Source organism: Oryctolagus cuniculus, chromosome 1 (genome assembly GCF_051225735.1).
Source record: "Oryctolagus cuniculus isolate XC-2025 breed Fujian yellow rabbit chromosome 1, ASM5122573v1, whole genome shotgun sequence".
Taxonomy (NCBI): Eukaryota; Metazoa; Chordata; class Mammalia; order Lagomorpha; family Leporidae; genus Oryctolagus; species Oryctolagus cuniculus.
Genome location: NC_142867.1, coordinates 6,643,890 through 6,667,094, shown reverse-complemented (window position 1 = coordinate 6,667,094; position 23,205 = coordinate 6,643,890). Strand labels below are relative to the sequence as shown.

Sequence of the window (23,205 nt, the reverse complement as noted above, 5' to 3'; positions counted from 1 at the left end):
AAAGGGCCTCCTCTTAGCTGGCAGCACCCTGACCAAGCCTACAAAGGGGCACTGGGCAAGAGGTGGGCCCGAGGCAGCCTTCCCCCAGGAGCCCCAAATGTGGGTGGGAGAGGGGGCCCTTGGGTAGCGATGACACCCCCTTCCTGGGACCCCCATGGCGACAGAGCTGCTCCCCTGGTGACTGGCGGCTTCACTCACCTTCCATGGGGTGCTCCTCTACCGTCAGCAAGGTTCGGAGAAGGAGGGAGGCAGAGAGAGAAGAGAAGGGAGCACCATTAGCAAGGCCACCGCAGAAAAGGGGTGCGAAGCCCCCAAGCCCACCCAGGCCCTCACGTGAGCCGTCCAACCCAGAAGACCCAAGGCTCAGGGGACAGCGCCGCTGGGGAGGAGACGGAGAGAGTCACCCCCCGAGTTGGCCGGTCCCACACCAGTGCACCCAACCTTCAGCTTATATTTGTGGAAACCGAGGCCCCGGCGCAGGGAAGGGACCACTCAAGGTCACTGGGAGAAGTGGAGGCAGGGCCAGGAGAGGCAGTCACGCTTCCGACGCCCCCAGGCTCGCTCCTCCTGCATTAGTCTGGCAGGCAGATGGGGACAGGCTCGCAGCAGACACTGCCTTGCAGGGCTCGCCCGAGACGCACGCGCTCGCTGACACACTGACACACATAGGCAGAGCAGCAACACGTATCTGTCGCAGAACTCACACCTGACGCCTGTGCACACGAGGACCCAAGCCCCGCAGGCAGGTCCCCAGCACCCAGCAGAGAGGAGGCTCAGAGGGCCGGCTGTGCCGCAGCGCGCTGTGTGACGTCCATCCCTGCCATCAACCCTTCTGCGCGCCTCACCCCTCTCCCGCAAAACAAGAGGCGTGGACCAGAGAGCTTCTGAGGCCTCTGGCTCTGGGATTCCAGGACAAATGACTTCTTGTCAGCTGGGCAGGGCAAGGGGCCCCAGGCTGGACGGCCACTTCAGTGGCAGGGGCTACCTGAGCCCAGCCCTGGTCATGCCATGCCACGTGAGCAGTCCGGACTCCCCAAATAGGGACCTGCCTGGGCCCAGCTGGGACCACCAGGGGATGAGAGGCAGCAGGAGGAAGGGAGGTGGGAGGTGCTGCCTTCAACTAAGCCACAACCCTTCAAGCAGGCTGGCTCTGAGGTGCTTTGTAAGAGGACCAAGGCGGCCCCAGCTCCAAACACCTGCACCACGCCCACCTCCTGGGAGGGTTCAGATGCAGCTTCGACAGAAGAAGCACAACTTCGAGCCCAGACCCAGTCGGGGAGACAGACGCACGCGCAGACCGCACGCGGGCACGCCCACCGTCTCCTACTCCAATCCCACTTTGTGTTATTTGTCCCTGGGGGTAAAGAGTGATACCCTAAAACCAAACATTGTCATTTATCATAGCTTACACCCCCCATAACACAGACACAAATACACAGGCTCACACCGCACTACAGCTATGCTAGACGCATGCCCCCCCCAACACTCTCCAGTGGCCTAAGGCACACACCCTATCTAACAGAGCTACCCAGCTATCCACCTGTCAGCTGTCATGTGTGTACTCCCAGTTGCTAACCTACACGCGCAAGCCTTCACACTCTCCACGCATCGCAAACATGCTCTGCACACAGCTCTTTCAGCCTCCAAAGCTTGTGTGCACAACGACTTTCTTGGATAAACTGAATCACTGCGCGCTTGCAGGGGAGCTGGGCTGTCAGAGGACCCCTCGGGCACACCCTGGAGTTGTGTCGAGCACGGCTGTGTCGGCAGTTCTCTGGTCCCAGGGGAACCAAGACCCTCGTCAGTAAGCACACTCTCTCGCCAGCACCCGTGCAGACCAGGAGGCGCAGGGCTTTCCACACAACCCAACAAGGCAGACATCGCCAAGAGTTCCCACCTGCCAGAAGCGAGCGTCCTGGTGTGCTCGGGGAGGGGAACTGGCAAGCTGGGTTTGCTTTTGGCTTCCGAGACAGCAGCCACCCGTCCCCCTCTTCCTCAGCCGTGCTCTGCTCCCCGCTGATTCACCTGCGGCCCTCACCTGCCATCGTGGGTCCCTGCAGGCTGGTCCCCTGCCCGCCACACTCTCGCTTCTCCCCGCTCTCCGCACACTACTCACTGCCACGGCTTAGGGACTCCCAGATCTGTGTTTGCAGCCCTGACCTCTTCCCCAGTCGTGGGGCGTGCGTCCCCGCCTGCTCTGGTATCCTAACTCTGCGACGCTAGGATCCCACCGCTGAGGCCACGCTCAGTACCTCCAGCCCTCCCCCGCATCAGGCGCTCATCTCCATGTGGTCAGCAAAGGCCCTGCTTTCGACCAACACTTCCTGAGCTGCCCCACGCTGCCAGGCTCAAGATGTCATTGCGATCCTCGGCCATGTGGCCAGGATTGGGCCCCCACCCGTCCCTGCGCAGCTGTCCTGGCCCAGGGGCAGGATGCACCTCCCTAAGCACCGCTGTGGTAACACAGAATGCGCAGAACGTTTTGGCTCAAACCTCTCCTCTGCACCCTCACCCTCGGCACCCTCTGCCTTGGGAGCGGCTCTTCCTGAGCGCCTCGCTGACCCCTCCCCCACAGCACGTCCAGGCTGGAGCCCTTCTGCCCTCAGCCCTCTCCTCCCGCCTGTGTGCCCTCATCTGGACATGCCCCCAGAGAATAGACTTGCTCTTTTTCCAGACCTGTCGCCAGACGCTAGGGGTTTTACCTTCAAAAACACTAAAAACCAAAACTAAACGCTTAGAACCCCTTTTCACCCCCCCATCCCTACCAGCTCTGCCCCTGGGCCAAGCCCTCATCAGTCCCTCTCCTGGGAGCATCCGTAGGCCTCCGGGCTTTCAGCCTGCAGTTCAGCCCCCGCAGCGAGGTGGTCCAACCGAGTCACAACCTGGCCGCAAGCTCTCCACAGCTCCTAGTGCCTGCGGGGTCAAGCCCAGTCTTCTCAGGAAAGTCCAGCTGCAGTGTCACCCGCCCTCCGACCTCCCTTCCTGCATCAACCCAGGCTCCAGCCACACCCAAGGCCTTCCCATTTTCCTCACAGGCCATGTGTCTGCATTCTGGTCCCTTGGCGTAAATGGGCCTAAATGCTCTTCCCACCCACAGCTACCTGAGAGAGCCAACGCTTCCCCGAGACCCAGTCGCCACTCGCCACACCGTTCTGAACTCAGCAGAGCCAGACATCTCCTTTTGTGCCAGCTCCAGACATGTTCATGCTATCACTGTCTCACTGATCGAATCTATACTGCAATTGCATTTCCATGTCTGCTTCCTGACTGGACTGTGAAAATATCCAAGAGCAAGGACAGCGTCTCATTCATCTCTCTACTCCAGCTGCTCACACATTCCTGGCACAGAGAAAGATATTGCTGGTCGGTGCTGTGGTGTGGCAGGTAAAGCCACTGCCTGCAGTGCCAGCATCCCATATGGGCACCGGTTCAAGACCCGGCTGCTCCACTTCTGATCCAGCTCTCTGCTATGGCCTGGGAAAGCAGTAGGAGATGGCCCAAGTGCTTGGGGCCCTGCACCCACGTGGGAGACCTGGAGGAAGCTCCCGGCTCCTGGCTTTGGATCAGCGCAGCTCTGGCCATTGCAGCCATTTGGGGAATGAACCAGTGGATGGAAGATTGATCTCTCACTGGTGCCGCAGCTCACTAGGCTAATCCTCCGCCTGTGGCGCCGGCACCCTGGGTTCTAGTCCCAGTCGGGGCACTGGATTCTGTCCCAGTTGCTCCTCTTCCAGGCCAGCTCTCTGCTGTGGCCCGGGAGTGCAGTGGAGGATGGCCAAGTCCTTGGGTCCTGCACCCCATGGGAGACCAGGAGAAGCACCTGGCTCCTGCCTTCGGATCAGTGCAGTGCACCGGCCTCAGCAGCCATTGGAGGGTGAACCAATGGAAAAGGAAGACCTTTCTCTCTGTCTCTCTCTCTCACTGTCCACTCTGCCTGGCAAAAAAAAAAAAAAAAAAAGATTGACCTCTCTCTCTCTCTCTCTCTGCCTCTCTTTAACTCTGCCTTTCAAATAAATCTTGAAAATAAAAAAGGTATCCCTGTGTTTGGTAAGTGAATAATGAAACAATGTTTCCCAAGGACTAAGCACTCCAAGTGTGCCTGCCTCTGTATGCACATGGTCCCTTCCACTCTCCACTGCCACCTTGTAGATGGAGAGCACCACTGCTCCCTGGCAGAGGTGAGGAGAGCAAGATTCAGGGACTGAAGACAGGAGAGAGCGCTTAGCCTAGTGACGAAGACTCCTACACGCTACAAAGCACCTGGGTTTGACACCACGCTCCGGCCCCGGATTCCACCTTTCTACAACGCAAGCCCTCAGAGGCAGCAGTGGTGGCTCAAGTCACTGGGCCCCTGCCACCCAGGGGGGGAACCTGGATTGTTCCTGGCTCCTGGCTCTGGCCCTGGCCCCAGCCGTTGTGGGCACCTGGGGACCAAACTAGCAGATAGGAACTCTGTCTCTCTACCTTGCAAATTAAAAAAAAAAAAAAAAAATAGAAGGAACTTGTCCAAGGTTACACCGCTTGTGAGGAGCAGAGTCGGAACGTGAACCCAGGCACCAGCGTTGTGGTGCAGCAGGTTAAGTGCAGCCAAAGACACAGGCTCCCCGATGAGCACCACTCTGCAATCCCTGCTCCACTTCTGATCCAACTCCCTGCTAATGCACCTGGGAAGGCATTAGCCCCGGATGGCGCTGCTGGCTCCTGGCTTCAACCTGGCCCAGCCCCAGCCATAGTGGCCATTTGAGGAGTGAGCCAGTGAATCGAAGTTTCTCTCTCTCTCCCTCCCTCCCTCCCTTCCTCTGTACTCTGCCTTTCAAATACATAAATCTTTTTTTAATGTTAACCCAAATCTGTGTGTTTTATAAAAAAAGATTTATTTATTTATTCGAAGGACAGAGTTATAGAAAGAGGTAGAGCCAGAGAGAGAGAGAGGTCTTCCATCAGCTGGTTCACTCCCCAAATGATCGCAATGGCCAGAGCGCAGCCAATCCGAAGCCAGGAGCCAGGAGATTCTTCTAGATTTCCCACACAGGAGCAGGGGCCCAAGGACTTGGATTATCCTCTACTGCTTTCCCAGGCCACAGCAGAGAGCTGGATCAGAAGTGGAGCAGCTGGGTCCTGAACTGGCACCCACATGGGATGCCGGCACTGCAGGTGGCGGCTTTACCCATTATATTACAGTGCTGGCCCCATCTCTGTCTTTTAAACTTCTTTTTTTTTTTTTTTTTTTTTTTTTGACAGGCAGAGTGGACAGTGAGAGAGAGACAGAGAGAAAGGTCTTCCTTTGCCGTTGGTTCACCCTCCAATGGCTGCTGTGGCCGGCGCGCTGCGGCCGGCGCACCGCGCTGATCCGATGGCAGGAGCCAGGAGCCAGGTGCTTTTCCTGGTCTCCCATGGGGTGGAGGGCCCAAGCACTTGGGCCATCCTCCACTGCACTCCCTGGCCACAGCAGAGAGCTGGCCTGGAAGAGGGGCAACCGGGACAGAATCCGGCGCCCCGACTGGGACTAGAACCCGGTGTGCCGGCGCCGCTAGGCGGAGGATTAGCCTAGTGAGCCGCGGCGCCGGCCTGTCTTTTAAACTTCTAATACACTATGTTTTTGGTCTGAAAGTCAAGATCACTAGAAGCTTCTAGAACTCTAAGCTATAGTTATGATTTTTTTAAAAATGTATTTATCTATTTAAAAGAGTTATAAAGAGAGGAAGAGACAGCGACAGAGAGAGAAGTCTTCCATCTACTAGTTCATTCCCCAAGTAGCCACAATAGCCAGGGCTGAGCCAGGCCAAAGCCAGGAGCCAGGCGTTTCATCTGGGTCTTCCATGTGGGTGGTAGGAGCCCAAGCCCTGGGGCCATCTTCCACTGCTTTTCCCGGGCCATTAGCAGAGAGCTGGGTCAGAAGTGGAGCAGCCGGGACATAAACTGGCGCCCATCAGGGATATTGGCGCCACAGGCAACAGCTTTACCTGCTTCACCACAACGCCAGTCCCTGTAGTTCTGATTTATCTCCCAGAAAGCACCACACCGTGCCTGGACCCACTCAACTCAAATCCCCTCTACCACCCTGCTAGCCCGCCCTGTCCTTTCCACGGCTGTAGCTATAAGACATCCTTTAGGATCTAGCCAAGTCCCACCTTCTCCTTGAAGCCCTCCCTGACCACTAGGGTTAATGACCATAGTGACATTTATTAGTCACTCAGAATAGTGCCTGGCGCATTTGTAAGGGAGTCTATACATAAGTCATTCAGCCTTCACAATGTTTTTGTTTGTTTGTTTGTTTGTTTGTTTTTGACAGGCAGAGTGGACAGTGAGAGAGAGAGACAGAGAGAAAGGTCTTCCTTTTGCCGTTGGTTCACCCTCCAATGGCCGCCGCGGCCGGCGCGCTGCGGCCGGCACGCCGCACTGATCCGATGGCAGGAGCCAGGTGCTTTTCCTGGTCTCCCATGGGGTGCAGGGCCCAAGCACTTGGGCCATCCTCCACTGCACTCCCTGGCCACAGCAGAGAGCTGGCCTGGAAGAGGGGCAACCGGGACAGAATCCAGCACCCCGACTGGGACTAGAACCCGGTGTGCCAGCGCCGCAAGGCGGAGGATTAGCCTAGTGAGCCACGGCGCTGGCCTAGCCTTCACAATGTTACCCCCTCCACTTTACAGAGCCGGCCACTGAAGAACAATGAATAAGGACATTGCCAAGTTCACACAGCTAGCCATCAGCTAAGCTTGAACTCAAAGCTGGACAGCCAATTATCTCTTTTTAAAAAAATCTGGCCACTGCAGTGAGTTAAGTCACTGCTTGTAACACCGGCATCCTGTATCCAAGTGCCGGTTCACATTCCGGCTGCTCCGCTTCCAATCCAGCTCCCTGCTAATGAACCTGGGAAGGCAGCAGAAGATGGCCAAACACTTGGGCGCCTGTCACCCATGTGGGAAACCAGGCCGGAGTTTCTGGATGATGGCTTCAGCCTGGCCCAAACCTGGCTATTACAACCGTTTACGGCGTGAACCAGCAGGTGGAAGGCATCTCTGTATCCCTCTCCCTCTCTCTGTTGATCTGCCTTTCAAATAAATAAAACTTTTTAAAATTGGGCTTATTATATATTTGAGAGACCAACTAATAGACAGACTGACAAAGAGAGCTCCCAATTACTTTTTCACTCCTCAAATGCCCACAGTGGGTGGGGGGGTTGGGGGCCAAAGCAAGGAACGGGGAGCCCAGCCCAGGTCTCCCAGCTGTGCGGCAGGAACCCAGCTGTGGAGCCATCACTACCGCCTCCCTCCCAGGGCGTGCAGCAGCAGGGAGCTGGGGTTAGGGGCTGGAGCCAGCGTGGGAGCAGACGTCCTGAACACGAGGCCGAACGCACCGCAGTCCATTCTCTGAACTTCCTGCTGTCTGTGCCCGGGGGCACCCCGCTCTTCTCTGGGCGCTCAGAGCAGCCCCACACCACCCTCTGGAGCAGTTGACCCCATTCTGCCTGGCGCTGCTTCCACCCGCGGAAACCGTCAGGGCCACCGGTACTGGACGTCACGGCTGACAGGGTGACTCACATCCACGACCTCGTTTACTCAACGTTCACACACCTGGGCCCTCAACTGTCCCTGCGAGAGGGCAGAGGTGGTGTCATAGATGCCCTCATCCTGCCCAGCATGAACTCAAGATTCCAACAAGGCTGTGCTGAAGGCCAGAGCAAAAGGAGATGGGCTGTGTTCTAAGGAGCCAAAACAAATGGCTAGCACCCCAGCATCAAAACTTCTGTTTTCTCAAAGGACAGCCTCTTGGGCTCCCCCCAGTCACTCACTGTCAGTGACACATAACTCTAATGTTGTTGGCAACGCTGCTCTCCAAGTTCACAAAAACCAACACAGAGAGAGGAGGCTGTCCGTTGCTACCTGACATCTCCTCCTAAGGGCGGAGATAGAAAACTAGCAAAAGCTGACAAAAGGACAAGAAAGTAGAGCAGGCGGGCATCATTTCAGGCAGGGATAAAGGGAATCTGGTCCTGCCAGATTCATCAGCAAAAGGTCAGCTTCCCTTCCAGAGACTGCCCGGGGAGACGGCAAGGGATGAATCGCCCCGTGGAAAGATCCCCGCCGGAGACGTGCTGTTGTGTCAAAGGGGTGGCCCCCCAGCCCCAGGACGATCCTGGTGACCACAGGGGCCCTGAAAGACGAGATCTCCCTGTCCCGTTTCCATCGCCCTCTCTGGGCTGGGACCACTGACCAACAAACCTCTACACGGCTGGCTAAAGGAACTAGCTGAGACCCAAGGGATTGAGGGTGGTTACTGGTTTCTCATGAAACATTCCCCCCAAGTAGCCCCAGTGGCCAAACTCGGGCAATCAGCAGACACGGCTCTCCTCCCTGGGGGCAGCGCGGGGACCGGCGGGGAGCTGAGCGGAGTCGCTGCAGGCTCAGACCCCAGCTCTTGTGTCTCTGAGCCTCACTCTGACCTTCTACAACAAGGAGTTACCCTCCTGCGGTCATCCCAGGCACGAATGAGAGAAACAGCCAAGGCGCCAGCAAAAGCCCAGGGTGCACGTTCCCTCCCTCGACCGCGTGGTCCGATTCTGCGTTACGGATGCTCTTCCTTCTCCTGCAGTCCGTCCCTCTAAGGTCTTGCACCTCATTCTGCTCATCTCTGGCTGCTTCGCCTGACCCCAGAGCCTCAAACACACATGGCTCCCGGGCTCCATCTGCAGCCTCTGCCCCCACCCCACCCCACCCCACCCCGCCACTGGAAGCTCTGATCTCACATTCCCAATGCCCTGGACATCACCGTCTAGGAATGCCCAGGGGCCATTGCTCCAAACCCATTCTCCATCCCCTCTTCCCCCTTCCTCTCACCCCTTTGCCAATCCTTCCAACCACACAAACCTGACACGCCACCATCTTTGCCTTCCCCTCCCCCCCACCCCCACCCCCACAGCGCCCCACAGCTCCCAGCTCCGCAATGGATCCCTGCATTCACTACGGCTGCTGCCTTAGCTGCCACCACTGTTCCTTGCCGCTCTCCAAGACAACCAAGCTCAAGGCCTTGCTACCTCTTGCTTGAACCGTCTCCCACCACCTCAGTTTCCTCCCTGTAATCCTTACACACTCACGTCCCAGCTTCCTACTATAATCCTTACACACTCACCTCCCAGCTTCCTACACACACAGCTCTTACCTGCTTCAAGAACCTGCTCAAAATTCTTTTGTGGCTCCGTTGCCAGCACACTGTAACCAATCAGCATCCACCAAATGTCGGCTGAGAAATTTCAGCTCAGTCTCTGAGACCTGGCCTCAGATTGCTTCTCCCGCACTCCTGCCTCCACCTCTCGGTGGCCTTCGGCAGACCTGACATGCATCTCCCCCTCCCCGCCTTGGTTCTTACCAGCGCCTTTGCTCTGAGTGGCCTCCCCCAAACCACACTAACCAATGTTTAAGGCCATACTAAATAGCACACCCTTCCTAAACCCACTACCGATCCCCAAAATTTGTAAACTCTCCCCTTCTGGGGCTGGTGTTGTGGTATAGCCTAGCTGCCACCTGTGATGCCGGCACCCAATATGGGTGCCAGCTGCAGTCTTGACTGCCCACTGATGATCCAGCTCTCTGCTGTGGACTGGGAAGGCAGCAGGGGATGGCCCAAGTGCTCGGGCCCCTGCACCCACGGGGGAGGCCCAGATGGAGCTCCTGGCTTCAGCCTGGCCCAGCCCTGGCCGTTGCACCCATTTGGGGAGTGAGCCAGTGGATAGAAGATCTCTCTCTCTCTCTCTCTCTCTCTCTCTTTCTCTCGCTCTCTCTCTCGCTCTTGCTCTCCTTCTCTAACTCTGCCTTTCAAACAAATAAAATAAATCTTTGGAGAAAAAAAAAAATCTCTCCCCTTCCTTGAAACCCCAATAGCACTTTGTATGTAATAATAACTAACTCACCACCAAGATGGACCAGACACTCATTAAATTCTCACAACCAACTGACCAGATAAGCACGGTTGTCCCCATTTCATAAGAAAGGAGAACACGTCTAAAGGCTATAGGTGCTCACCCGATGTAAAGGCCTGGTGAGTAGTGAAGACAGGTTAAAGCCACAGGGCTCTGTGGGGGTCCCTGCACTGCACCCTGGGCAGAGTGCACACTCCATCCTGCTGTTTTGCAGTCACAGCCTGAGTGTCCCCTCTCTGAAATGGCTGGGATCAGAAGAGCTTCAGATTTTTTGTGCTTTTATTTTATGGACTTTGGGATATTTGCATATTTATAATGAGATTACTTTGTGGCTGCGACTCAAATTTCAACACAGAAATCATTTATGTGCCATATACACCTTACACATACAGCTTGAAAGTAACTTGAACCAGGGGCCGGTGCCGTGGCTCATTTGGTTAATCCTCCACCTTGCCGCGCCGGCACACCGGGTTCTAGTCCCGGTCGGGGCGCCAGATTCTGTCCCGGTTGCCCCTCTTCCAGGCCAGCTCTCTGCTGTGGCCAGGGAGTGCAGTGGAGGATGGCCCAAATACTTGGGCCCTGCACCCCATGGGAGACCAGGAGAAGCACCTGGCTCCTGGCTTCGGATCAGCGCAGTGCGCTGGCTGCAGCGCACCGGCTGCGGTGGCCATTGGAGGGTGAACCAATGGCAAAGGAAGACCTTTCTCTCTGTCTCTCTCTCTCTCTCTCTCACTGTCCACTCTGCCTGTCAAAGAAAGAAAGAAAGAAAGAAAGAAAGAAAGAAAGAAAGAAAGAAAGAAAGAAACTTGAACCAGGGGCCGGTGCTGTGGCTCACTTGGTTAATCCTCTGCCTGCAGCGTCGGCATCCCATATGGGTGCCGGGTTCTAGTCCCAGCTGCTCCTCTTCCAGTCCAGCTCTCTGCTGTGGCCCAGGAGGGCAGTGGAGGATGGCCCAAGTCCTTGGGCCCCTGCACTGAGTGGGAGACCCGGAAGAAGCACCTGGCTCCTGGCTTCGGATCGGCACAGCGCTGGCCATAGCAGCCATTTGGGGGGTGGACCAACGGAAGGAAGACCTTTCTCTCTCTCTCTCTCTCTCTCTCTCTCTCTCTCTCTCTCACTGTCTATAATTCTATCTGTCGAATAAATAAATAAAAATCTTTAAAAAAAAAAAGAGAGAGAGAGAGAGTAACTTGAACCAAAATGTTGGGGGTACCTGAGTTTTGACTGGAACCTATTGCATTCGGTCAGGTGGGAACATTTTACTGGTGGCATCAGACTTTGGAGCATTTGGGGTTTTCCTAGTAGGGATGCCCGGCCTGTGTTCAGTGAACATTCTTTGTGCCAGATGCCATTCAAAGCGCATCACATGAATTAGCTAATTTAATTCTCACAGCAACTCTACTATTATCCCATTTTACAGATAAGGGGCCGGGGAGAGATAGCATCTGAGGCAGCTGCTCCGGCAGACTGGGTGCAGAATCGCTGCTCGTAAGCACACACTGGCTGCTTTTCTGCTTCCTCAGCCAAACAGTCAAGTCCCTGCACAGAGTCTACCCCGCCTCTCAGTCCCCTGGAGCCCCCAAAACACAGTCTGTCACGGGGGACGCCTTGACGACCAGCTGCTGAAGCAGATCACCAACAAAGTCTCAGAACACACGTGAGCCGTGCGTTCTACACGCGTGAGCACCCGTTTCCTACTTCTCTCCTGAGCAAAGTGTGCACCTGACGCCCTGTCCCAGGCATCTAGATCCTGACTCTATGCAAGGTGTCGCCCCCACACCCGCACACCCTCCTTCCTTCATCCCTTTTCAGTCCCTTTCACACACACGGGTGACATGAGGCGGTGCTGACATGCAAAGCCTGGTCTACACTACCGGCGCTGTGGTCGAGAATCAGCAGTGGGTACACAGACCCTCAGCCACTCACACTCAGCTCTGTCTTCAGTGAGTGTGGCCAGGCCCCGCCCCCAGAGGAAAAATGCAAATTTCCAAGCATGGAAGTTCTCAGTCAGTGGGCAAGCCCAGACCCCAGGAAGGCTTGGATTCCCAAGGATCCACAAATCCACTCGCACGTCAAACATCTGAAAGCAGATTGATACGTCTTGCTCATAAAACTAAAGCAATTCTTCCTAATGTATATTTTATTATCCACATGGCAAATACAATATCAAAGTCATCTAAAAGCTTTTCTGAATTCATAGGAGCGTTGAGTCATCTATTTTCACAAAAATAGACATAAAAATAATAACTAACCACGACTTGGAAGGGGTACTGTGAACTAGTGACTTCAAAAAAAAAAAAAAAGTCCTCAAATTCAGAAAACGTTGGAAACCACTCAGACAGACAATAATGAAGTGACCGTAATTTCCAGGGAGGCTGGAGAACTCGGACTCCTGCTACACCTACGTCTTCCTCTCCCACCCCAGTCCCAGTGGGAGCTCACGCCTCTCCCCCTCGGCTGGATGAGAAGGCACCAGAAGTGTAATGAGCACGAGACATCACAAAAGCCGCCTGGGAGATGGACAAATGCAGGAAGGAGGGCTGAGGCCGCAGGGTGGGGCGAGGAGGGGTGGTCAGTGGGGCTGCCCTGCCTGTCACCCCAGCTGCCATCTGTATCCAGACTCCCACGGCCACCCACAACACACCTCCGAAAATATACACACACGTCCTTTCACATCCAGACGCAGCCTACCTCAAGCCCTTACTCCCTCAAGCACTTATTAATATCTTCATTCATTCCACAAATCTTTATCAAACACCCACTAAGCACCTGGTACTATATTAGGCACGAGGAATACAGAACTGAATAAAGACACATCCCTGCCTTTTATCACAAAGCACCACTCTCTCAATGGATCACACACACACACACACACACACACAGGCAACCCTGCCCTATCAGCTGTCATTAATGAGTGTGTGTCTTACTTCTCTTTCTTAGGAGTCTGCGTTTACTCACACACACACAGCCCCTGGGTCAGATACACATACACAGCCGGATCTCAGAGCTCCGAACGTTCAGCTGGAGGGCAGTGGCTGAGATGCCATTTGAAACACCTGCGTCCGACACTGGGGTTTGAGTCCCAACTCCACGCCCAGTTCCAGCTTCCTGCTAACGCAGACCTGGGAGGCAGCAGGTGATGGCCAGACTAGCTGGGTTTCCAGCACCCACACGGAGACCTGCTTTGAGTCCCAGGCTCCCAGATCGGGCTCCAGCCCAATGCTGGCTATTGTGGGCATCTAGGGGATAAATCAACAGATGGGATTGGGGAGAGGGATAGCGATCTCTGTCTTTCAAATAAATAGAATTAATTATTTTTTTAGAAAGCTGTCTGACACACATCTGGCACACCTATATGATATACCCAACCATCCCTTACACACACAATTACTCAAACACATTTTACACACAACCGCACAACCCGCATTCCGAAGCACACACCTTCTCGGGGTCACTGGGTGACTAGCCAGTGAGTGCCTTCTCGGGGAATGGATACAAGGACTCTGGCTGATCCGGGTGTCTCGGACTGCATTTTTCACACACCCAGGCTCGATTCAGCCACCAGTGAGACCGTGACCAGGTACCGCAACTGTCCATAGCTCAATCCTCCCCTCCATCAAATTAAGAGGCTGGTTCATATGGTCTGCTTAGAAAGGTTTGGTGGGGAGGGGGTCCTAGGAACCAGTGAATCGGGTTAAGGTCCTGGGGAGGGTCTTCAGACTCCAGGAGTCTTGCTGACGTCTCGACTCCTTCACACAGCACAAGAGGAGCCGGCTACACGGAGCACACACCGACACGTGTGTGCCACTCGCTCTCCCAGCTCCGCTGCTTCTACGCCAACACTGCTGCGCTGACCCCCATTCACACATCAATTCCACACCGCCGGCTGCGCGGGCCCGCCTGCAGCGACACAGACACCGATCTCACAGTTTAGGGAGCACCTGAGCTCCTCGGAGAAAAAGCGAGAAGGTGTCGCTTCACACACACAGTTCCTAGAGAGAGACTCGCAGCCTTGCACTACCGGCCCCCCAGAAACCACCCAAAACCCGCCCCCTTACGCACGGGTTCATCTTCCACGGCTTACAACAAGCGATCAGAATCCTCTCCAGAACCCAGCCCCCCCCCCCCCCGCCCGGGCCACACACGCGCCGGTGCACAGAGCCCCACAAACTCGGCCACGGGGAGCGCAGACACGCGCGCTCCCAGGGCTCCGGGGAGCGCCGGGGCCAACCCGCCCCAAGCTGAAGGGGACCCTCCCCCAGGAGCCCAGCCAGCCCCAGGGGAGCCCCCTTCCCTCACCCCCACCAAACCTACAGCCCAGCCTCCGCAAGACGCCGGCCCGCCCGTCACCAGAGCCTCCCCGCCGTGGGCTGCTGGTACCCAGCCCCGCACCCCGGGCCCGGCGCGGTGACCCCACCTCAGCCCGCGGCGGCCGGGCTTCCGACGTCTACAGTTCAAGCCGCCACTCGCAGTCTCTCGCCCGGCAGAGAGACCACCAGCCCCTTCCGCCCCTCGCCAAAACCGTCAAGCCCCAGACAGGAGCCTGAGAAGCCGCCTCGGCCTCCGTCTCCCTCGCTTCCCCGTCACTCTCCGCGGCTCTGAGCGGTCTGAGGGGAAAAAGAAACGCTCGCTTCCCGCCCTCCGGGCGGGTGCAGCCCCCGTCTCGCAACCCCCAGCCTCCCTTACCCGCCCCGGCAGCGCGTGCCGAGCCCTCCCCACGCCCACCGCCCTCGCGCTTGGGCCCCCATCCGCCATCCCGTCGGCGCTCAAGGCCCCACTTCCCGCCCTTTACCGGCGGGCGCTCGCCCACCGCCGCTCCGGCCGACCTCTACCCGCCCCCTTCAAGCCCCGCCCACGGATCCGCCCACAGTCTCCTAGGACGAGTTCACATTGGCTCCGCCGTGCAGGTCACACCCACAGGGCCCCTCAGGCCCCGCCCACACTATATCACAGGATCCGCCCCCACAGGCCCTACCCACTGCCTCCCATAGGCGCCTCCCACAGCCTCAGGGCCGCGAAGACCTCACACGCCCGACCCTCGCCCCTCACAGGCCCCTGTGAGACGGGCTACCCAGCCCCCCGACCACCACAGGCCGCCACAGGACTCTGGCCACGCCCCCGGCCACGCCTCCGGTGGCCGACCCGCCCTCCTGCGCGGACCCGCGCGCTCCCACCTCCTCCAGCCACCGCCCCCGGGACCCCCCAGCCATCCCGGCCGCGCGCAGGGCCCGGCGGCGGCGCCCGGGGCTCACCTTCGTTGCAAAACTTGCCGCCGAAGCCCGTGTGGCTGCAGTCGCAGCCCACCTCGCCGGGCGCCAGCACGGTGCAGAGGCCGCCGTTGGCGCAAGGGTTGCGTGCGGGCGCGCACAGCGGGTCGGCGGCGGCACCGCGCAGGCCCTGGCTGCCCAGCAGCGCTGGGGGCCGCTCGCCCAGCTTCAGGTTGGCCAACAGGCCGCGGAAGGGCGGCTCGTACTTGACGGTGCTGAGCGTGAGCGCCGAGAGGCGCACGTCTGGCGGGATGCCGCCCACGAACAGGTCGCTGGCCACCTGCATCTCGCGCCGCTTGGAACGCACCTCGGCGGCGCGGGCCTCGCCGTCCACCGCCAGCGCCGTGCGGCGCGCGTCGCGGGTCAGCAGCACCATGTGCCAGCGGTCGTCGGCCACCGGCGTGTCCAGCTGCAGCGTGGCCGGCTCGGCGCACGAAAGCGTGAAGCGCAGCCGGAGCCGCCCGTCCACCAGCAGCAGCTCCAGAAAGTCGCAGTCGCCGCCGTCGTCCAGGTAGAGCAGCAGCGCGCGCGTGGCGTTCGTGCGCAGGCTGAAGCTGAGCTCGCCGCTGCTCGCCGCGCCCGCCCAGCGCGCGTAGCGAGCCCACTGCCCGGGGCCGCCGCCGAACTCCAGGCCGTCCGCGCCCGCCGTCAGCACCAGGAGCAGCGGCAGCAGCAGCAGCAACCGTGGCGGCCGCCACGGGCCCCCGGGCGCCATGCCTCCGGCGGCCCCGGCCCCGCCCGGCCCCCGGCCCCGCTCAGGCTTCAGAGCCGCGGGCACATGGGGCGGGGAGGGGGCCGGGCGCCCCCCGCGCGGAGCGGGGCTCCCTCGCCGGGTCACAGGGCCATGGGCCTGGCCGAGGGGCAAGGCGCGCAGCGGCCCCGGTGCCGGCTTCCCCTGGGCGGGGACTGCGGCGCCGCTCTCCCGCCGCGGGCTCCGATGGATGAGGGGCTGCCTGCGAGGAAACAGAGGGAAAGGGGTTAATGAGGGGGCTCCAAGGAGGGCGGCCGGCGGCGTCTGGCTCCCCGTTCAACCAGCGGGCACCCAGCTGTCTCTCTCTTGAACCTAAGGGGTCTGCCCCGACCTGGACAGGATCTCCAAGGAAGAGACACCACCGTGGACCTGGGAGTCCAGCACCAGGGGGAGAGAGGGCGCTTTCTGGGGCGTGATTGGTCTGGGATACGGCCAGCCGCGGAAGTGACCCCTGGGAGTCCAGTAGAAGCCAGCCCAGCTGCCCTCACCCTGCCCCTTTCAAAGGAACTGGGCGTCAGCACCACGGCCAGCTCCTCAAGGGCCCCGCCTAGGACTCCGCCCCCGCTGGAGACCCCCAGCTTCCCCAGCCGGTGAGCCGGTGCGCAGCTCCCACCTCCGGCTACAACTCTCCCTCCCTCATCAGTTCTTGATGCTGGATAATGAAGTTGCTAAATAATTCATTGGGATTAATTAAATGCCAATTCACCAATGATATCGCACACAGTAACCGGGCTGGGAAGGGGGCAAGAGAGAACAGCCAGCCAGGACCCAGGTATCCGGGTCCCCAGCTGTCGCCAGCCACCCGTGCGAGGGCGCAGGCACCCAAGCTCATGTTTCCGATCGCCCTCAAAGCACACTCGCCCCTTCCTGGGCCCAGCCCAGGTCTTGCCACCCTGAGTCTCCGTCTCTAGCGTCAGGACCGCCCCACTACCTGTGTTCTCTTCACAGCCCAGCTCCTCCTGGCCCCCCACCCAGGGCTGGGGGATCCACCAGGAGCAGGCAAGCTCATTTGCATAAAATTGCCTTTCTGAAATGATTACCCTTGTAACTGGCTGTCAGAGAGCAATTTATACCCCACGCCAGGGAGGGGAATTTGCATCTCGTTAAACTCCAAGTCGTAATTATTTATATCCAACAACCCTCCTGAATATTGCATTGATTTTATTTTGGGGAGGGAGAGAGGGAAAGAGGTGGGGAGAAGCCTAGGAGAGAAGCAGGGAGGGGCCAGAGTTTAGGAAGAGATGGGGAAAGATTGAGGAGGGGGAGAAGAGGAGGAAGGGAAGGGAGTGTGTGTATCCGGGCAGAGCCCGGAGAGTAGTGGAGGCAAAAGGTGGTCTGATGGGGCGAGCAGAAAGAGAAGACGGAAAATTGAATTCCAAATTCAAACAGCATCTGTCACGGCCTGATCCTGGACATTTTTACAAATGTCACTTTACTTAATGGCTCTAAGAAGTCCCATCATTCCCCATTCGCCACTGGGGAAGCCCAGGGAGAGAAGCCTCGGGACTCTCCCAAGGTCACACAGCCACTCAGCAGGGAACCGGAACCCAGACCCAAGCCTGCCTGGCTCCAGCGTCCCCAGGAGGAGACAAAGGGCGCGGCAGCCACAGGTGTGACTCTGAAAGGTGGGAACCAGAGAAGAGGAGGAGGCTGACTTGGAGAGGGGAGGAGCCCAGGCACCCCCACCCCCAGAAACAGTGCAGTGTGGGGAGTGGCAGAGTCACAAGAGGTAGGGGTGGAGTGGCACGTGTGCAAAAGGAAGGGGGGCGGAGAAGACCTCCGAAGGGGAAGCCACAAGCAGGAGACCTCCAAACCCAGCCGTCCCCTGTTCCGGTCCTCCTGCTCCTGACCCCTGCCCTGCCCGTCCTGCCGGCCCCAGGGGGGACCCAGGCTCCTGCTCCAGCGCCCTTCCCAGGCAGTGGGGAGGAGACTCAGGCACACAGCCCCTACTCCCTACAAACACTGTCGGGGTTATATATAGCTTTGCCACTGCCTCTCCTCATTGGGTAATGGAGATAATTAACATGCGCAGGCTAATTAGCCAATCAAATTAAATGCAGCACCTGCTCCCATCCTGATTGACGCCCTCACCCCCACACACACACATGCACCCCCACCCCAGCCTGGGGCAGGGGCAGGGGTTCCTGAGGCTTGCAGGCACAGAAAGGCCAAGTCCTTCCTCTTTTTCTAAAGGGGCAGCCAGAGACCCCCAGCAGAGGCTCGAAGAGTCAACCTTGTCCCTCTCCCTCCCCTGCTGGGGTCTCAATCCCAGCCTGGCCTCGCCTTTGTCCGTCTCTCTCCCAGCCCCGCCCCACCTGCGGACACTATTTGGGGAGGGAATTAATTAGCTATTGATTTCTGCCGGTGGAGGGAACAGGCTTGCGTGCCGCTGGCCACTCACCCCCAGCTCGGCAGAGGGCGGGGCTCGGCCCCACCGCCACCCCCTCCCCTGCATGCTCCCATCCCTACTCTCAGGAGCAGGCAGAGGGGTTCCTGAGACACCTGGGGGCAGGGCCACCTCTGTTCAGGAAGTGGGAGGAGGCCACCAGAGCCAGCAGGAATGGGAACATTACCTGGTGGGGAGCTGAGGCGGGGGAAGGGGTGACAGTCCAGGAGGGGGTGACTCCACTGGTCTGGGTGTGGAGGGGGTGGTGGGAGCCACCATGGCACGAGACTGAGAGCGGCTATGGGGGCCAGGCTGGCCACACACATGGTGGCCTCCGGGGAGCAGCAAGGGCAGGGGCTGGGCTGGGCCCCTCCAGCTCATTGCTCATTCTGCCCGCAGCCCGAAGCTCTGCAGCGCGGGCAGCCTGGCTTGGCGCCAGGGGGACGGGGGCTGCAGGGCTGACCAGGAGGAGGCCCCAGCTCTCCCCCACCCCACCCCTCGAGGCCTCTCCCTGGGGACCCAGAGACCCTTGGCGCAGCTTGAGGCTCGCCAGGCAGAGACAGCCCCAAGAGAGCTGTGAGCGGACACCTGGGTCCTCCCCACCCCACCCCGCCCTGCAGAGCCCAGGACACCTGCTGCTCCTCGCCACTCCTTCCCCCTCCCTCCAGCCTCCCCCAGCCCAGGGCCAGTCTTAGCTGACACGGCCTGCAGCCTGCCCCTGCTCCCAGGACACACACAAGGGGTCCTGCTGACCTAGGATGCACCAGCCCTTCTTAGCTCCAGCTACTCAGCTCTCCCACCTCAGCAGCAAAGATCTGGTCCCTGTGGGCCAGGGCCAGAGCCTTGCCCAACTACACAGTGGTGCCTCCCCTGGAGCTGTGCAAGGCAATCGCCCCTCCCCCAGGCCCCTGCAGTGCAGCGGAAGCCCCCCTGCACCCACCGTGTCCAGGCACTGTCCCCCTCAGACCCAGCACCGCGGCCACTGCAGCAGGTAGCCTGCCCGCTCACTGCCAGTCAGTGCAGAGCCCACCGGCAACCCCTGCTGACCATGCGTCCTCTGCTCTCTAGTGCCCCCAACCCACAGAGGGCCCCTGCAACCTTGTACCAGTGATGAGGGCAGCAGGAGGGCTGGAAAGAGGAGAGAAAACTGGCCTCAGGGCCCCTGGCCATTCTGTCCCCAGCTCTTCCTGGGTCCTCCTGAGCCCGACAGCCTCCTACTTGTCACCCAACAGCCCTGCCAGTGCCACCGTGGCATTTGGCCTGCAACTTCAGGACTCCCCAACTCTGGATCAGGCACCAGGCTGCTCACCCCCTGGGCACCACTGGATTCCAGAAGGTGTTTCTGTCAGCCAGTCTCACAACAAGGAAATGGAGCTGAGAACCACAGATTCACTCGCCTAAGGTCACGGTGCTGGTGAGGAGGTTTGCTGGCCTCAAAGTCTGTGCCTCCCCTTCCGCCCTGCACCATCCACGGGCAGCAGGGAGTGTCTGGGCTCTGAGCCCACCCTGGGTCTGAAGACTGAGGCCCCCGAGCTCACGCTCTGATGTCTTTCAGGTGGGGACTGAGTCCAGAGAGGGGGCACTAACTGACCCAGGGCTGCACAGAAAAGCAAGACCACAGCCGCCCCCTTCTCCGTGCCAACGCTGCACCGGCTGAGCCAGCCCCAAGCCTTCCTGCCTGAGCCCGGGCCTCAGTGCCCACACGTGCAGCACAGACTGAGCTGTGGATGCGAGGTCCGGAATGAGTGAGCCCTGGCCCACCCTGGCTGCGCCCCTGGACCGCAGGCGCCTCCCAGCATCCACACAGCCCCTTCTGTGGCCAGACCCACACTTCACACACACGCCCTGCTCCCGCCGTGGGAACGCCAGCCTCCCTCTGGCTCGCCTCTGCTCACGCCAGCAGCCAGCATCCTCTCCTGCCAGCTGGGAGTGAGACAGCAGGGGCCTCCCCCAGGCTGCAGGGAGGAAGAGCTGCGTTTACACACATTCTGGTGGCCCCAGAAGGCAGCCCGTGGACAGGTGGGAGAAGTGCGTGCTACGGGGCGGGCAGATTTTGGCTGAAGCGAAGGAGGAACTTGCTGGCTATCTAGAGCATCCAACAGTGAGTAGGGGTGGGGAGGGGCGAGTTTCCTGTGTGTGGAGGTGTTGGAGCTGAGGCAGCATGGCTTGCTCAGAGGCGCTCAGGAGGGGGCCCAGAAGCACCAGAGACACAGACTGCTCCACCCCCTTTCAGGTGCAGAAGGTCTTTGGGAGGGTCTCCTTTCCCTCCCACCCCGCCACCATTCCCCTCTCCCCATCCTGTTCCTTCCTTCCAGGCCTGAAGAACTAGCAGAGCCCAGGGAACACTGGAGCAGGTCCACACCCAGCCGCAAGGGCAGCTCCGTGCCACTAGAAGGTACCGGCTCTGGAGCCTGGGTCCAAACACCAACTCTAGCTGTGTGACCCGTGGCAAGTCGCTTAGCCGCTCTGTGCTCCAAGTTCCTGAGGTGTTAGGAGATCATGGTAGCATTGTCAGAATCAGAATTCCTATGTGTAAGGTGCTTAGCACCAAGCCCAGCAGAAATGAAAGCGTGGGAAAGTCGGTGTGTGCCAGCGATGACTTTGAAAACTCCTCACTGTAGCCTTTCACAGTTTGCCAAACTACGTGTGTCCGGTGTTTCTCCCCGGAGCCTCCCCATTGAGGGCCTAGTGGGGGACTGAACAAGGCAGACACTGTCCCTGCCCAAGGTCACACAGCTCGTGAGCGCCAGAACTGGGACTCGGATTGAGTTCAGTGGAACCCCCAAGCCTTCCTCCACTGGCTGGGCACCTCCTCCCACCTAGGAGGGCAGGAGAAGGGACAAGGAGGTCTGAAGGCAAGGGACAAGCAGCAGCAGGGCTGGGAGGGAGCAGGTGTGTCTGTGGCCCCCCTGTGTGTGTGTGCAGAGGAGCCTGAGGGGGACTGGACACAGGGTGGCTGCAGGAGGTGCGCATGATGAAGCCACTGCAGGTGTGCGGGGCAGAGGGAACCAGTGGGCTGGGGATGGAGACGTGACAGTGCGACTGCACGGAGTGAGGGCCAGAGCACAGGGGTGTGGGCTGGGCAGGGAGGGGGCAGCAGTGGGAGTGCTGTGCGCACCCGTGTCCCACACAGAACAGCTGGGGCGCCCCACAGCGCAGAGGAGCCAGGCGGGCAGCCCTGTGAGTAAGCATGAGGTGCCTGGGGATGCTCCTAAAGCTATCCCTGACAGGTGTGTGTGCTGTCTAGGGGCGATGACTACAGTGACGGGAAGGGTAGCCGTCCTGTGCTGGGGTGCTTCTGTGTGCCCAACAAACACATCAGAGGAAATGGAGCTCACAGAGCACTCAGCACGGGGCCAGGCACACAGCAGGTGCACAATAGATCGTCTGGTCCTAACAGCCCCTTGGGGTGGGTATCAGGAGTCCCATTCTAGCCATGAGGGAACAGGCGGAGTCCCCACAGCCTCACCCCACACCACCATGTTGAATGGTAGTGGCGGCAGCACCACAGCTCTGTGCATGACAACAAGGCGGCGTCGGAAATGTGTGCTAGACTATTGGGCGAATGAGTCTCCAGGAGCCCACAGGCCCGTGGGGGTGGAAGGGCCAGGCAGGAGAGCCGCACCAGCAGATGGAGCAGCAGCGTGGGCAGGGCACCGTGGTGGGAGCGCAAGCCGGGACATCCTCATGGGGGCTGGGCTCGGGAGCTTGGAATGAATGCCCTGAGTGTCTGTGGTGCCAGCACGGATCAGGGCTGGCCCCTGCGAGTGAGGATGACTCGGGGGAGGGGGGAGCAGGGCACCTGCACACCGGAAGGGATCATTAGCAGGGTCCGAAGGGGCCCAGGGGGCTTTCTGGGAATGCAAAAATAAGAGAGACAGAGAATGAAAGTGGGAGAGAGGCCCGGGGATGAGCCGAGGACTGAAGGGTGTGTCAGCACACCTGTGTGTGCCACCAGTGTGCACACGCAAGTGCACACACACAAAGGCCCAGGTGAAGGCTGAGGATGCAGACAAGCCCATGGTACTTAACGATGGGGGGTGGGGCAGCTGGTGTGCCCAGGATGATGGCTGTGTGTGCATGGAGGTGGAGGCGTGGGGCGGGGGGAGCCCAGGGAGTGAAGCAGTGTATGGCAGGAACACAGGTGTGCCTGTGTGCATGCCTGGGAAGGGGAGAGAGGGGAGAGGGACTGTATGCATGAGGGTGAGGCTTGCAGCGCCATGTGGGGGCTCTGTGGACAGGCAGGGGCCATGAGCGTGCTGTGCACAGGGAAAGAGGGCGGCTGGGGGAGGTCTCTGAGGCAGGCAGAGGTGTGGCAGTCTCTGGGCGGGGAGTGTGGGCGGTGTGCTGCTGGGAGGTGGATTGTGTGTGCAGGTGTACGTGTCTGTGTAGGTGTGTCTGGGTGGGTGCCACTGAGCCTGTATGTCCGTGTCAGAGTGTCTGTGTCACTGGCAAGGGTGCGTGGGACACAGCAGCTGGACCCAGGTGGAGACTGAGAGCCTGGAAGGGAAGCGAAGCTCCCAACATCCCCTCCTGCAACCCAGCCCCCTCCTCTCTGGGATTCAGCCCCGGCCTGGGCTCCTGGAGAGAAGTCCCTGGCAGCCACTGCCAGCCGGTCAGTCCCGCCCACCCCGGGGATCTCAGGACATTTCCAGTCTGAGAAGACTTTCTTTTTTTTTTTTTTTTTTTTTTATCTTTGAGAAGACTTTCCCTAGTGCGCGTGAAGCCCCCAGGAGGCCCCTGCTCCCTGCCCAGGGAAGATCCGGTCCAGCCTTGGATTTGGCCAGCGTCCCTTGGAGCCACTCGTGGAGGTAAGAGGAGTTAGGGACCCGAGAGACTGAAGCTCCCACGAAAGAGAAGGCCATGCACAGCTGAGGGGCCAGCC

General features: G+C 59.2%; 1 protein-coding gene across 23 annotated transcripts in view; it reads right to left on the bottom strand.

Annotated features, from left to right (window-relative positions):
* The window catches only part of NRXN2 (neurexin 2), a 109,597-nt gene that overhangs the window by 84,832 nt on the left and 1,560 nt on the right, over nt 1-23,205 (bottom strand). For all 23 annotated transcript variants that reach the window (XM_070068859.2, XM_070068909.2, XM_070068894.2 and 20 more), the window contains exons 2-3: nt 15,169-16,136; nt 199-216 (exon numbers count right to left, since the gene is read on the bottom strand). In XM_070068859.2, coding sequence (XP_069924960.1) covers nt 199-216; nt 15,169-15,898 — 748 coding nt within the window. In that variant the 5' untranslated portion in view covers nt 15,899-16,136. The remainder of the gene's footprint in view (nt 1-198; nt 217-15,168; nt 16,137-23,205) is intronic.